This window comes from Cyanistes caeruleus, chromosome 4 (genome assembly GCF_971803275.1).
Source record: "Cyanistes caeruleus chromosome 4, bCyaCae1.hap1.1, whole genome shotgun sequence".
Taxonomy (NCBI): Eukaryota; Metazoa; Chordata; class Aves; order Passeriformes; family Paridae; genus Cyanistes; species Cyanistes caeruleus.
In genome coordinates this window covers 12,646,061-12,662,182 of record NC_141704.1, presented here as the reverse complement: position 1 = coordinate 12,662,182, position 16,122 = coordinate 12,646,061, and the positions used below count along the sequence as shown (strand labels likewise).

General features: G+C 39.5%; 1 protein-coding gene across 2 annotated transcripts in view; it reads left to right on the top strand.

Moving 5' to 3' along the window:
* RELN (reelin) overlaps window positions 1–16,122 on the top strand; it is a 272,198-nt gene that overhangs the window by 211,319 nt on the left and 44,757 nt on the right. For both annotated transcript variants that reach the window (XM_086886679.1, XM_086886680.1), the window contains exons 31-38: window positions 5,259–5,335; window positions 6,848–7,006; window positions 8,931–9,119; window positions 9,353–9,626; window positions 10,924–11,064; window positions 11,160–11,337; window positions 12,724–12,808; window positions 15,401–15,583. In XM_086886679.1, coding sequence (XP_086742805.1) covers window positions 5,259–5,335; window positions 6,848–7,006; window positions 8,931–9,119; window positions 9,353–9,626; window positions 10,924–11,064; window positions 11,160–11,337; window positions 12,724–12,808; window positions 15,401–15,583 — 1,286 coding nt within the window. The remainder of the gene's footprint in view (window positions 1–5,258; window positions 5,336–6,847; window positions 7,007–8,930; window positions 9,120–9,352; window positions 9,627–10,923; window positions 11,065–11,159; window positions 11,338–12,723; window positions 12,809–15,400; window positions 15,584–16,122) is intronic.

Genomic DNA, 16,122 nt, shown 5'->3' with positions numbered 1-16,122 from the left:
GGTGTACTATTTCCTTTTTTTGAAAGAGAATACTTTACATTAGAAATAGTAGACTAGCAGAATAAAATAAAATAAAATAAAATAAAATAAAATAAAATAAAATAAAATAAAATAAAATAAAATAAAATAAAATATTAACTCTCTGTCTTTCTGAGAAGATAGTTTGCATTGTATTTTAAGGCAGAAGACATGGTCTTGAGAATGCACAAATTCTCAAACTCTGGCAAAAGCTGGGGAGAAAAGCTCCTTTTCCTCTGACAGTGTTGAATTGCAGGCATGAGGATAGCATAGCAAGGAGCTGTTGTTTACTTGCCAGATGTGAATTACTCCACTTGTCAGAAGTGCAAAGGAATGGAATGTGAATTGTTTCTGCACAGCCAAGAGGCTAACAAGCCTTCACCTCTCTCCCTGCTGGTACTGAATTCTGCTACATTGATAGCAATTATCCTCTTGTCTCAAATTGCCTAGCTGATTAATGTAATTAGGATGAAAAAAGGGCTGTTAATTCTAACCACTGTTTAGCTGTGAGTTTGCTGCTGCTTTGTCCAGTCTCATGAGAAATTAGGCACCTGAAACCTTGAGCACCCTACAATTTTGGCACTTAGCTTAATAAAAGTTATTTCTCCTGACAAATACTGCTCTGAGAGTAAGTAATGCCGTGATTTGCTCCATTATGGAATTTGTGGGCTCACCCAGCAAAGACTGGCCAGAGGTTACTGTGATCACTCTCCAGCTCAGGCAAGCAGGGACAGTGTGGGGGCTGCTGGTTTGGGGAAATCCTCAGCTGCTCCCTGGTGCTGCACAGCACTGCACCAGCCACCTTTCTTCTGTCCCCTGCATGTCTGACAAATACATGTCACAGTTGTATAATTATGTAAATTAGTTATTAATTAAACTAATTAATTGTTTGACAAATATGCTTTGGACAAGTACATGTGTGCCTTGGAACTCTGGGAAGATGTGAGCACATCTATTCCACTGTCTCCAAATCCTGTGTTATTAATCCTGGGAAGCCTTATATTAGAAGTAGTCTAGACTACTTCCTCAAGAAGTCAGCATTTAAAACAGTATTTTTGAGTTATTCCTTCTTTCATAGAGAAATCTTTTTATAACATATACCCTTTAGTTTTAATATTACGTTGAAAAAACACTTCTAATGCCAGATATTCATATTTGTAGCTTTCCATTTTTGTAAAGTTTGAACTATTTTAAAAACCAAAAGATGTTTTAAAATTCTGAGCAATGCTCCTTCTTGATGTTTTTAACATACTACTGCTTCTGTTTTGCACAAGTATATGGTTATCTTATGTCTTAAAACTGACTCAAAAACATAAATGTCCGGAGAGATACTTGGTAAGAGCAACTATGATCTCTCTTCTGGCCATGTATTCACAGTGTGAGCTGCTCTCTTGGTGGAACTGATTGTTATGTCAAAATAAAACAGCATTTAATTTTTTTTTTTGGAAGCATCACAGTGAGCAGGTTAACTCCCTTGAACAATTCAAGCTCAAAGCCACATCCCTGGGCTGTTTGCTAGACAGGACAGAGTGGTCATCTCAAACACAAATGGGACTAACATGGATTTTTTGCTTTTTTCAATGTATGCTGAAAGGTAGTAGCCACCTGATGCTGCTTGGCCAGAACATGAACTTTTTAGACTGCAGGAATTACCCCAGGCTGCTTTTGTGTTCAGAGGAGAGAGCAGCTGCTTTAAAAGGGCAACACAACTCATCCTAAAAAAGCAGCCAACAACAGCCAGCGCTTTGTCTTCTGCAAACACGTATTTCTTTCTTTCATTAACTGTAAGGCAGCCTGAGTTGGCAGTGTATAGCTCAGACATTCAGCTTCAGACACCTTGCTCTGAACAGATGCATCCCACTTAAATGTTTGAGGCCATCTGTAACATTAACTCTGTCTTTTTTTCTAGAAGCAAAGGCGCACGAAATTTGTGAGAGTGTGAAGGGTTAACTGAAAGACCCATACACTAAAAAGAAAATAATTCCTCAGCCTAGAATTTTTTTTCATTATTGGAGCTAAAATTAATGTCACTTGAAAGGGGAGATTAAAGGGAAGTACTTTTTCACATTTTGGTATTACTTTTTGCATTCAGTAATGCCTTGCATAGAATTCAGTTATCTTATTAGGGGTCATCTTAGCCCCTGCACAGTTATTTTTTATTTTTGCAAGGGTTTTTTTGTCTGAGGGGTTTTGGTGACTGAGTAAACAGCAGGAAAATATGCCTTGAAAGACGTGCTGTTAGATATGTGGATTGAGGGTTGTGAATAGGAAGGCTGAAACTCCTGCAGTAGTTTTTTAAGCTGCTTATTTTTCAGGTTAATAGTGTTTTCCCAGACCTTTTAAGATCTTGTTTTGTTAAATCATGCATGGAAGAGCCTGATGGAAAAATTGAAAAATATTGCAAGACACAATTTTTTTTCTTTTCATTCTGAATTCCTGCAGATCTACCTATGCATGTTCCCTATCATCAGTTACAGCTTTTTGAACATGAAGTGTAAATTTCATGTAAAGAGTATATTTTTTTTTCCTTTTTTTAAGTACAAAGACCTTCCCTTTCATCCTTCTCTTCCCAGCCCAGCATGGTCCATGGGGCTTGGTGTCCCTGGTTTGCTCTGCTCCAAAGAGGTTTCCAGCCTGAGGAGTGTGGTGCTGCTCAGGGGAGCAGCCCAACCGGATGCCTCCACACCCAGGTGTCACACTAACAGCATTTTAAACTAAAGCTTGTGCCTGGGAGCAAATTACCATTAAAAAAAACACTCAAATTTTAGTATATACATTAAGTGGTATTGTATTCTTAGCTTTGTTTGTCCTATTGCCTCCTTATTCCTTTATATGATTGACTACACCTTTTTTTCCCAGATATTAGGAGAATGTCACATAGCACTAGGAGAGCTGTAAGTGTCAAACTTAATTTCACACAGACCATTATTTTGCCCTCTACTTCAGAAGCCCCTGGAGTCTCTCCATTCCTTCTCTATTGCATGCCCCAACACACCAAAGGCACAATTTCACTGGCACTGCTTCCATCCTTCTGACTGACAATGTGAGACATGGATGCATTTTGGTTGCTGATGAGCTGCTGCCTCCCATTTTGATGGCCTGTCCCTTCTGACACTCTTAACTATCTGGTGGTGGGAGCATTTGCACACAGTGCCTACCTGGCATCTAGATGAAAACCATGGAATATACATATATTTTTTCCAAGTGGTGACATCTGGCTTGTTAGCTGACTTGGCTCCCATCTGTTTTACAGAATCCATTGCTAATGATTGTGCAGCCATCCCAGGGAGCTGTTCTGGGTCAGGCACTTGGAGATCAGATGGGCTGATTCACCCTTCTGCAGAAAGAGTTTTTGTTCTTTGGTTTTGCTTTTTAACGATCTTCACATTTGGCAAGAATAAAAGAATTTCATAACAGGACTGTAAATCTATTCACCTCTGATGCTTCTGTCTAGAGTTTTATTGCCTGAATACTGTCTCCAACAACAGAGCTGCAGCAAACAAATAGAGCCTACCTGGCTAAATGGTGTAGTACTGTGAGCCTGACTGTCTAGAGCTATCTATGGGGTTATCTTAGCAATGAGATTGATGGGGATGTTCTGGCTTGTCCTAGACCCTATGGATATACAAAACATCTCTGACAGTAGACACAGATTTTGACAACAGAACTGGAATGTGACTGAATTTAGAATCTGGATTTAGAGGATTACGATATTGTGTTTGTAACAGCGGGTGAGGGAAATTGGAGTCCTGTCTGCATTTTACTGGTTCTGGCTGTAGTCCTGTAGCTTGTCTGTGATTTTACCCAAATTGCAACAAATTAGGACCAAATCCTCTGGAGCAAAAAGAGTTATCCTTGTGAAGAATTATTTGAGTGGCAAAAATACACCTCAAAATTTATGTTTTAAATGAAGATGTTACCTACATGCAATGGAATTAATGAAGCCTGATTTTCTATCATCCTAATTTAAAAATTGGCCAGGAAGCAAGGAGGAGAATGGCATTGCCAACTTACAGCATGCAAAATCTCCTCGTGGGGTTGAGTCCAATTTCTCTGCTCAGGTGCTGTTTTTGGTGTGCAATGGGGACAACACGTGAAGAATGTGTAGGTTAGGGGGTGATGGCATTCTGAGTCATCTCAATTCTCTTTACCTGAGTTATGACCCAGTAAGACTCAGATGAATGCCTGAGACATGCAGTGAAATTTGGGGAGTGAGCAGCAGGCAATCAATTGAAATTAATTGTAGCTATGTAGCAGAATAGTGTGTATCTAGGATAAAATGTAAACTACTCTAAAACCAATGTCACAATAATAAACAAGCTCAGCAGGGATATGAAATTACTGTAGCTTGGGAAAAAAAACCCAACCTAAAAATATTTTGGAGCACAAGGATGGCATAATACTTAATTCAAATATTGCTAAAGAGGGATGTTCCAGACTAATCCAGAGTTCTGACAATAAAATCAGCAATCCCATCTCAAGGAGTTTTGTGGCATTAGAATGGTTGCAGAAAGTAATTTTGGGAAGAATTTAAGACATAGAAATATGTTCATGCAGAGACTCAGATGCAATGGTTGCCATGGTTTACAGTAGAAAGAAATAAGAGAAGGTAGGGAAGTGATAAAAGCACTGACTACAGGGCAGGTTTCCTGTAGAAAAGCAGCTCAGGAACATTTTTCTTCACCACTTCATGATGTGAGAACAAGAGAATATTCAATTAAGTAATGATTTACAGGTTCAGAATCAAAGGGTTTGCTTCACAAAATGTTCAGTGAACTCATTTCACTGAAAATTGTTTACATCGAGAATTTAAGGATCTAAAAAGAATTGGTGGTATAGGAGGATATAATAATTTTATTACAAATCTAATGCTGTGTTTTAAGGCTTCACCTAATTTCCAGTTACAATAGGCCAAGGTAAAATCTGATGTAAAGAGTAGCTTTGCCTGCTTTGGAGATTTTGAAACTTTTGTGTGTGATGGAACTGCTAAGTTCTCGTACTCACTCAAAAACACATTTATTAGGTACAAGATTAATAAACCACATAATTTTCTTCTGTCTTGGGTCCTTCACTACTTACCATGCCTGTGTTTGGTTTCTCTGGGAATATTGCCTAATCAATAAGCCTGGAATAATGATCTAACTCAAAATGCCATTAGTTAAGAGAAGCAAATTATCCTGACTGATCTTGTGCTATCAGAAGATGATTACACTTCTTTTCTATCCTGTGTTTTTTAAAAGGCTAGTTCAATTTTATGTACAACTTGGAAGCAAGACTGTTGGTAACTCCTGCAACAGACCAAGAGCCAGGAATGAAGGTAAAGCCCCTCAGTTTTATAATAAGCCTTTTTCATTTTGCGTCTTCAGCAGTGTTTTTACCTTTTTCTGCCTTTACACAATCAAGAAGTTGGTTTTTTTTTAACATCAATCAGTTACCTCCTCAGTTTTGTAAATGTTGGAGAAAGCTATCTACTTTTGATGGACATTTCTAGTTATAATTAGTTACACCAAACCTAATGGTGATCCATCTGTAACTGTAACTGGAGTAACTGTGGGGGCTGTGATGGTCTAAGAAAGATAATATTTACAAAGCAAAATATAATAGCTTGTATTAAACTATTTGATAGTGTTGGAAAATGGGTAAATTTACGAGTCCATGGGACTTTACATAATGTCTGAAATAAAAGGAATGAAATTTGAGTTCAGGATAAAGTGGGAAAACTCGATTTCTGACCTGAAGAAGAGTTGTGTACCTGAGAACTTGTTCATCTTCTCAACTACACCAGTGGGTCTAATAAAAAATTGCCTTCCAAAACAAGCTTATGCATGATTTACCCAAAACACAAGATTATAAAGTTGCAGCTGAAAATTTATTTAGTCTGAATAAATTCATCTCTCCCAGATGTCTCTGTTCTTATTTGGCCCATATGCTTAAAGTTCCTGTGGTGGAGGACTGATACTTTTGGGATAGTGTTTGGGAAGGATCAGAATTCTGGGAGCAGATTCCCATGTAAAGTGGTCTAGTTACATAAAGACAGACCACTGACATGAGAGATGAGAAAATTTAATTTTCCTCTCAGTATAAAGCTTTTAACGTCAATGGATTGTTTCCTGATATTTGGCATTGACTCACTCTCTGAGGAAAGCTGTAATCTTGCAGCACAGATTACACCAAGGGTTTGATTCCTTACTCATTTGCACCAGCATAAGACACCAAAAAAAATATCCTTTATCTTTGAACATACACCAATATAAAAGAGTTTTAAGAGAAGAAATATGCACAGGCGCTTCATTCTTGTATTATCCCTTTTGATGAGCTCTGCTGGGCTTCTGTTGAATCCTAGTATTTGCCGTACTGTGTGCATGATACAAAGACCATCTTAAATTATCTAAATACTATGATAATTAATTTCCAAGGATGCTGTGAGCTTGCATACATAGCAGGAGGATTGTAATCCCAGCTATCAGAATTATAACTCAGTCTTTCACATAAACTGCAAGGATACCCAACATGAAATAAATACTGTGTAAAGAAAATCATATTATTCCTATCATTTCTGTGGTATGATCATTAGTTTCCCTGAGGTGTGAAAGTTTTGATTCTTCGAGTTTGGTGAAAATGGTCAATGTGGCAGCTGGTGACCCACATCACCTTTGCAGTAGGACTTTGTCCACTAAATGCTCCTGGACCAGGAGTTGCCTGAAGGGTGAGGCACATGTCAAAAGGTCTGTGCACAGGACGGGAGCTGGCAGTTCCAGAGCACAGTGTGAACTGACCCCTCTTTGCTCTGCACAGTCACACTGACTGCTTTTCCTCATTTTGAATACAGGACTTGTTGTTCAGTACACAAATGACAACGGGATCACCTGGAGTTTGCTGCGAGAGCTGGACTTCATGTCGTACCTGGAGCCCCAGGTTGTCTCCATAGATTTACCCCGAGAGGCCAAGACCCCTGCCACCGCTTTCCGCTGGTGGCAGCCACAACATGGTAAGCAAAGCCATCCTAAAAATTCATTAAGCAGCTTTACACAACCCACATGTCAGTGCTACTCAGTATAAACACGTTGTGCAGAAACCTCAGCTCATAAAAACACAGTATTTTGAACAGCTGGATGTTGTAGGAGCATATTTGGGCTTTCCTGAGTCACACTGTGGCCATGATTTTCTTTTATAGCACCAGGATGATGAGTGGACTTAAGATTAAAATTATTTAAGTTTAAACCAAAGATGCTGAGATAAAAGGAGGGAGGGGGAAAAATTACAATTAAAAAAAAAAAAAAAAAAAAAAAAGCCTAAATAAAATCAGAGTTCTACCTGAGTATACAGTGACCTGGGATGCCAAATGGCTTACACTCTTCATCTCATTTTTTTCTCTGCTTTGGAAGTGTAGGCATAACTTGGCCTTGAATCTGCCTACCTGGTGGCTCCCATCTCACTATTTTAATATCTCCACACTCCAGAAGAGGGCCCACTCCTCCCACCATTTATAGTGTCCCAGAGCCCAGCTCCCCTGCCCATGCAAAACCACTCAGCCACTTCCCACATCCTCAACTCAAAGTTGAACCCTGGTGCTGACTGATTCCTACAGCTGCTGTGAGAGCTCCCCTCACTTGGGGGCACATTACCACTACTAAAAGTGTCCTGATTAAGTCTTACCTTTGCACAAGGCAGCAGCTCATTAACTGCAGGAAATATAAGGCAATATTCAGAAATATAGCAAAGTACATTTCAACAGCAACTCCTTGGGGAGCAAAGCACATAGCTTACATTCAGGTATGCATTATGATATGCAGCTTCTTAGACATCACTTATCATTTGATGGCTGATTTTATTAATACAATTTCTTCAGTTAAGTCCAGTATGTGCTGGACATAATTGTCCCCACTAGGTAAGAGAATAGACAAGAGGGATGTGATTTAGTTAAAAAGACAGTTCCTTTGGTAAAAAATGCTGAGCAATGACAGGTGCACCACAGACCATCATTCTGTGATGATCATTTGCACTGGTGAGTGGTGCAATGTCCATCCTTGGTGGCACCTGGATGACATCTGTCCCTGCTGAGGGTCATTACTCTTAAGACCACTGATGGCTCCCAGTATAAGCAAGGTTTTATGACTGGAAGTTGAAGTATGAGCTTTCACACCAGCAGCCACAGGTGACAACCAGTTCTGATTAGAGATGTTAGTTCCTTCATGGACTATTCTCTGCCATTCCTCAGTGCAGAGTGGCCCTATCAGCCGTGACCCACGTTCCTCTCGGTGGCAAGGCAAAAGTCCTGGCACACTGCTGCAAGCTCACCATTATTGTAAAGGCTTCCCTTCCTCTCCTGTGAGGGCAGTAATTGTGCAGTGAGATGTTCTTTTCAGCATGCCAGTAGAAAGGTGAATTGAAATGAGGGCCGAAGAAATGGGCTGGAGATGATGAAAGTGAAATGCCTGTAGGCTAGAGAGCAAGAGGAGAGAGATTTCCAGGAAGAGAACGGCACTTCTCTAAATATTATCTGTACACAGAGCCTTCAGCATTTTCCTTCATGTTCTATTCACTTTCATACAAAAGCTATTTTGGGAACTATACAGAGGCCTTTCTAGTTTAGCTGTGGGGAATGGCAGGAGGGTTGTGATCCATAAAATGAAAATCCCCAGTCTAGAGGCTCAGGAAGTGTCTCATCAAACAGAGGGAGAGCATATGATGGCAAAGGCACTGAAGCCAAAGAAATGAAGAGGGAGATACCTGTGTTTATCTGTAATAGAAACATGCTCTAGAGTCCAGGTGCATCCTTGAGCAATGTTTTAGGCTTGTTTAACAGTGCTCAGTCTGTGTGATTGAGCACTGCTCACTGAGTGAACACAGCATATGGGCATTAAAAATAACTTACAGGGACTCCACTAACCTGTCTGTTCTGGTTTTTCTAGGGAAGCATTCAGCTCAGTGGGCTTTGGACGATGTGCTTATAGGGATGAATGACAGCTCTCAGACCGGCTTCCAGGATAAATTTGATGGAACCGTGGATTTACAAGCAAGCTGGTACAGAATACAAGGAGGTCAAGTAGACATTGACTGCCTGTCTATGGATACAGCTCTGATGTTCAGTGAAAACATTGGTATGTGTCATCAAACATTGCTAAATTTTGTATGAGTCTACTTTATAAATTATATAAGGATCAAGCTTTACAAGATGGGAGGTATAGACAAATCCAGGTATTTAGTAATCTGTAGGGAAGAGAGGGCTGGAAAAAGGTGAAGATAGAGGTAACAAATTTGAATGACAGTATTGAAAACATATGCTGAAGGTACACTTTGCTGTTGTATTTGTTGTTTTCCTCTCTTTCCTTAGGAAAACCTCGTTATGCTGAGACTTGGGACTTCCACGTATCAGCCTCCACATTCTTGCAGTTTGAGCTGAGCATGGGTTGCAGTAAGCCATACAGCAATTCCCACAGTGTTCACCTGCAGTATTCCCTAAACAATGGGAGAGACTGGCACCTGGTGACAGAGGAGTGTGTCCCCCCAACCATCGGCTGTCAGCAGTACACCGAGAGCTCCATCTACACTTCAGAAAGATTCCAAAACTGGAAGAGAGTTACTGTCTACCTCCCACCCTCAACCAAGTGAGCGCTGCTCTTCTGGCTGTTTAGCATGACAAAGGATTTGCTGATCTAATTAGAACAAACATCCTCCAGCTTGGGAATGTTCTGCGTGTCTTTTAAATTTTTAAACGTGTGTTGTCACGCCACCAGAATTTTAAATTTCACTTCAAAATATTTCATCAGCTATAATGTGAAGTGTAGGGACTTAAGGATGTTGCAACTTTGATGAATGAATTCTTAAGTCTTGCCTATAATTTATGACAGTAAGAGCAAGAATGCTAAACCAGCTTTTCTAACATTTATGCAATAAGAAGCAAGAATAAATACTCTGATCCATCCTTTCCTACAGCAGTGTTTTCTGTTATTGCACATTAAGTTGTTACCCAACATTGAGACATGTTAGTCACAGCATTCAGCAAGTCAGAACACATCACTGGACATGCCACCTTCACCCTTTTGACCAGGAGGAGAGTTCTGCTGACATCCTCAGGATATCACAGGGCTCTAAATGGATGTGGCAGATGTGCTGGCATCCATCTCTCTAAATAAAACCATGCTCTAGTTTAGGAAGGACAGGTAATGGTGACACTGCTTACCATGGTTCTGAGAAGTTCCGTAATTCTTCAGAGCACTGTACACACTTCTGTACTTTTCATCACCCAGAAAATGTGGTGGTAAAAATGGACACATAGGAAATTAACTGGGCCTGGAGTTCACACCTTCCAATTCCACAGTTCCCTCCAGAGGATCCTACATCATCTTCCAAAGAATTTCTTTTTTCCAAAATACTTTCCTCATTTGAGGATAATAAGGCAGTCAGCAGTGACAGCAGTGTGTATGCATGTACATAGTTGTACATTTATACTTATACATTCTTATATATATGTATATAACCATATATAACTATTGTTTTTTTCTTCACACAACACTTAGTATAAATGAACTTTCATAACTTCATACTTTATTGATGCAATTTTATTGTTTCCATTCTGCTAGCAACACATGGAGCTGACAAATGTTAATGGAATTTCTAATTTCTGCTTAACCACTTTGCTGATCAGCAAGTATCTCAGCAATGTTCTTTCTTGATTATCACTTTGGGCACCTTTCTTTAGAATATGCTGGAATTTTGCCAAAAAGACTAACCTGAGAAATTTAAACTCACAGTTTCCTCCAGAATATTAATATTTTTTAAATAAGTGGGCAATGCTTATTAATATGCTTTTCTTCAGAAGTCTGTGGGATTTTCTTTTTAGTATTTAGCACTTTCTGGATCAGAATTTTGGATCCTGAAATACATTTCTTCTGTCTTTAATAGCTCTCCCAGAACCCGGTTCAGATGGATTCAATACAACTATGCTTCTGGAGTTGATTCTTGGGCTATTGATAATGTGGTTCTGGCTACAGGATGCCCCTGGATGTGCTCAGGGCATGGCATCTGTGATTCAGGTCATTGCATGTGAGTAGAAAACTGCTTAAGCTGCTTCACAGAAAGGATGTGTTTTATCCAGGCCAGATGGATAATAATACCTTTTCTTCCCAATGTGTTGCTAGGTGTGACAGAGGCTTTGGAGGTCCATACTGTGTCCCTGTCCTTCCTCTGCCATCTGTCCTGAAGGATGATTTCAATGGTAATTTGCATCCAGACCTGTGGCCTGAAGTCTACGGTGCTGAGAGGGGAAACCTGAATGGTGACACCATCAAGTCTGGAACAGCTCTCATTTTTAAAGGGGTGAGAGATTACTTATATTGAAAAAACAATTAATGAAAACCAGTAGAGTTAAAAATAGAAAGTAAATTTTCTCTTGTTAGCCCCATATGTTTATATTGAAGTCTTTTGGCTAGAATTTGACATTTTGTTTATCTTGTCTTTTCCTACCCTAAACATGTTTTCCACAGCACCATGTTTTCCACAGTTGTTTTTTATGAACAGATGGGTTTCATCTCTTGGCTGTGTATTATTTTGTTTGTGATATAAACTCCTCCTTGACCACCAAAGGAAAAGAATGAAACTCTACACTGAGATTCTTGAAGTGAACTGTTTGGAAATATGGTACACATTAAAATCATGTTGAAGTCTCCTGATTGGCTTTTTATTATTTTGAATAATACAAATTAGTCAGGGCTGTAGTCTGTGTAATCAATGTTTATGTATTTTGCCTGTGTTTTACTCAATTCTATCATTTTGATGTTTTCTAGTTCTTTAAAGACTTATTTTTGTTGATTGCAGATTTCAAAAGAACAGGAAATATATTTTCTAGATTTTTCAGTTCTTAACAAAATGAATAATAGTCTTTTGTTCTCAAGCACACAAATTCTCAGCTCACATGAGTCTTCATTTGACACTGTGAACTCAGGCGCCCCCCAAAAGGAGAAGTTAAATAATGTTTGGTGTATAAATTAATTAATTGAAGTATTTATTTGCAAAAGCTTGACTCCAGTTCAACCTCTTTAGATTATTTAAATCCCAAATCATGAGATGTGAATTGTCTAAAATTTGCATTGCTCGCTCCTGCAGATTGTTCCCCTGGGGGAATGGGTCTGAGAAAGAGGGAAGCTCTGAGAGGTGGTTTGCCAGATCCCTGCAGAAAAGGGACTGGCTCTGGCCCCAGGATCCAACAGCAAGCTCATCTGGTCCCTGTGAGGTGTCCTGTGTGCTCCCTTTCCTTACAAGTCAACAGGTTGCCCCAGAAGAGGATATTTGTACAAAATCTGTTTTGAGGTACAGAAAAGAACTCCTAGAGAGGACTGTCCCTGCCTGGAAATTAGGGTGCTTGGCAACTGTACAGTTTGCATAAAAAATGAGTGTAGTAGCTTGGACTCAGTGTCTAAGTCAGTGCTTGCAGATCCAGTCACATCCCAGGGGTTCAGAGCACGAACTGAATGAGCTGGAACTGCCTGGACCTGGCCATGTAGTTGTGCCTCTGTCATATCTTGGCTCACTTTACCAAGGGTGTCACTTGTCCCCATTTTCTGCCTGGGAAAACGTGTGGAATAGAGAACTTCCCCTCTTGCTGCCACCAGCACTCAGTAGCAGACAACATCCAAGCAACAATAAGCTGCAGAACATACTCAATAATGGGAACTGATATTCACATTGTATATTCTGTATTTGCAGGAAGGACTGAGAATGCTTGTGTCAAGAGATCTAGACTGCACTAACACAGTGTACATCCAGTTTTCATTTAAATTTATTGCCAAAGGTAAGATCACCGTTGATTTACTATCGCTTCTCTAGCTATATTAGTACACAGTAGCAACACAGAAAAGAGTACAGAATTTTCAGCTTCAGTGTATGATAGTGATCAACAGTTTATGGCAGATTATAATATGAACTTGTTTGAAATTTTGCATCATCCCTACCTTGCTCCCAGCCCACAAGGCTGCCTGTGCAGTTCCTAAGGAAAAAACAGACTGTAGTACTGTCAAAAACAGCACACCTAGTAAAGTTTATGGGCAAAAAAAGGAACAAAAGACCTCAAGATTTTGTAGAGATTTCCCACTATGTTAGGAAAAAATTATTTGTCCAGTTTTTTTTATGTTATAAAATGGGGCCTACAGTAAATTACTTAAGGGACAAATTGTAAACCACAGTGTTTTTCATTTTCAAGCTTCAGTTCACTGCATTAAAATCTCTCAACATTTGACTGCCTAGTAGATATCTTAGAGATAACTGAAACTCCATAATTCTATTTAATTGATATGAGGAATAGTCAGACTTTGCAAGACAAGTTTTACGTGTTGCTGTAAATAACGTGACAGTTCCTCCAGTACAAGGACTTCTAAGCCAATGATTCAGCCTTACCCTGCTCCAAGGCCCTGCCATCCTTGGCTTTAAAAAATAATTATACCTAAGTCTGGAGAGACATGATGGAGAACCACTAAACTGCTTGAAGGTTTGAGCCACTCCCATGCAATTTCAGCAGTTTTCCCCAAATTTTCTGATAGAATTGGCACTTCCAGGCTGAACTCTTAATGTTGAAAAACTTCTCTCACTCTGGTGTACGGAAAATGTCCATAGTTTCTGTGTAAGCTCAGTGCTCTGAGACTCTGACTCGACATTTACCAGTAGCTTGAAAATAGTTTTGAAGCCCCTCTTTCTTCCTAAATAAGTATCTTAGCCAAATCTGTATAAGTGAAAATATAACTCTGTGTGAATTATTATTGGTTTTTTTAACAGGCATTTAATCATATATATTTGGCTATTTATTTCTGGGTTTAGTACTTCATCAAAAAGAGAGAACACTGTAACAGCCAAAAACATAACATGCCCCAAAATGATAACATGCCAAATATTTCATGTTTATAAGCAAAGTCTTTGTGAAGACTTCTACAAAATTATGCCTTGGTATTATTTCTTCATATAATCATTGAAAAAATATTTTTTAAAAAATGAGTAAAAATATAATTCTGAAGGCAGGAATAGCCAAAGGCTCAAGCCTGCATTTTGCCACTTGACCCAAAAGGAGTAAGACCATGAAACTCCAGGAGAAATCATTCCTTATTGAACCAGTATTACTTGTTAGCTTGACTGTTAGATCCAAGACTTAGTCCCAACAAGCTCCCTAATGTTGAATACAAATTGATATAGCTGGGCATATCTCTCAGCTGTGAGTGTTAAAAGCAGTGTGTTGTTTACTGACAATTTCCACAGATAAGCTGAAATCAGCTCCTGACTGCAAACAGCTCCTCCCTGCTCTGCTCCACAGCCAGAGGTTGAGTACTTAGCACTGGAGCAGAGAGGAGCAGGAGCATGTGCACCAGGCACTTTGGTTTCAGCAAATGTGGTTCATTTAAGAATAGAACAAGGGACAAGTTTGCATGGTAACATGCAGTGACTCAGGGATGAAGAAACTGTCCTTTAGTTCTTTCCTTCTGTTGGTTCCTGACTGAGTTTTTGGGGGTATGCCAACACTGTGCCACACCATGAAGGGTACAGAGACTAAATTTGTCTGAGTGAGACCTCAGTTCAGAGGTACCATCACTTGGACACTGGTATTCCTGGACAGTTAGGCACAAATACAGGCTGGGGCTAAATTTGTGTACAGTAACCAGCATTAGGGATGAGTGCTGGGCTCTAATTAGCATGTGTTAATAACTGGGGCTGTAAAGAACTTTTGACTTTTACTCTTTAAAGCTCTAAGTGAAAAAAATAGGAGAAGCTGGCAGTTTGCCAGAAAACGCAAATTTTACTGTCAGTTCCACTGACTTTTAGGCCCAGCTTAACGCACAGAATGTTGCTTTGTTAGTGTTAAAAGATGCTAATAAAGATCCTCAGTGCTCTCCATCAATTATGTTATTTCTGGGCACGAGTATCCTCATTCCAGTGATTGCAATGAGAGCCATAGACTCATAAATTTATGAGGATAGCAACTGTGACTATCTGTGGGTGCTACAGATGGTGAAGATAATGTCTGGTACCTGGACAAAACAAGCAAATAAATACTGTCTTACTGGAATATGTTAGTGGTAGAAGAAGCTGATTCTAATCTAAAAAATCTAATCTAAAAAAGTATAGCGCTGAGATAGCTGCCCATCTAAGTAATTAACTATGTTAATATGTATAATGAACAGTAAATTTAGGCCCTGTTTCATTTGCATTTTGCAGACAAACAAGCAAGGGAAAGCACAGAAAGATGTATGTGTACAATGAGTAGATAACATGTTAACAGCTCACACTGTAGTTAAAGGAAGCCCATACTTTGCAGTGCATGTCAGAGCAACATAATTTAATTTATACTTGTTGGAATTTACTGGATTTTAATGAATATAAATCCATGTTCTTTATGCTCCAGGCACCCCTGAGAGGTCTCATTCCATCCTGCTGCAATATTCTGTCAACGGTGGCATCACTTGGCACCTGATAGATGAGTTTTACTTCACCCAGACTACAGATGTTCTCTTTATCAACGTTCCTCTGCCCTACGCAGCCCAAAGCAACGCAACACGGTTCCGGCTCTGGCAACCTTACAACAATGGTAAGGAAGAGACACGCCCTGGGAATCCAGGTCCATGCTTGCACAGCTCAGCATCTCTAAGAGAGTGCATTTTTTGAATAGAACAATTAGAGACACTCCTAAATCATGGGGGTTTTGTGTTTGAATTCCTTCAATTAGACGTACTGCAGGATTATGTTCACTGTTTTTATAAAGCAGTCGAATGCTTTGAAGTGAAGTACCTTCACCTGATAGCCCTGGATTGTGTGCAGAAAGCATCAGCTTTGCCCCTGGAGGGAGTGGGAGATCAAGCAACACCAATAAAGTTAACTTCACTCAGGTTCTTCTCATTATTTTTAATGGACATGATTCTCACTTACACCGAGGCCCCATTAGGATGCTCCAATTATACAAAAGTGTCCCAAGTGTAAATGGGAACTGGGCCTACCTTACTCAGAATTAACTAGGCATTAAAAACCCATTTAGAAAGAGTATGTAGTGAGCAGTTAATCTTTTGATTAATTTGTAAAGGGCTGGAAAACCACAAGAGGAACGCAGCTCATTCCTCCTCCTTACAGGAG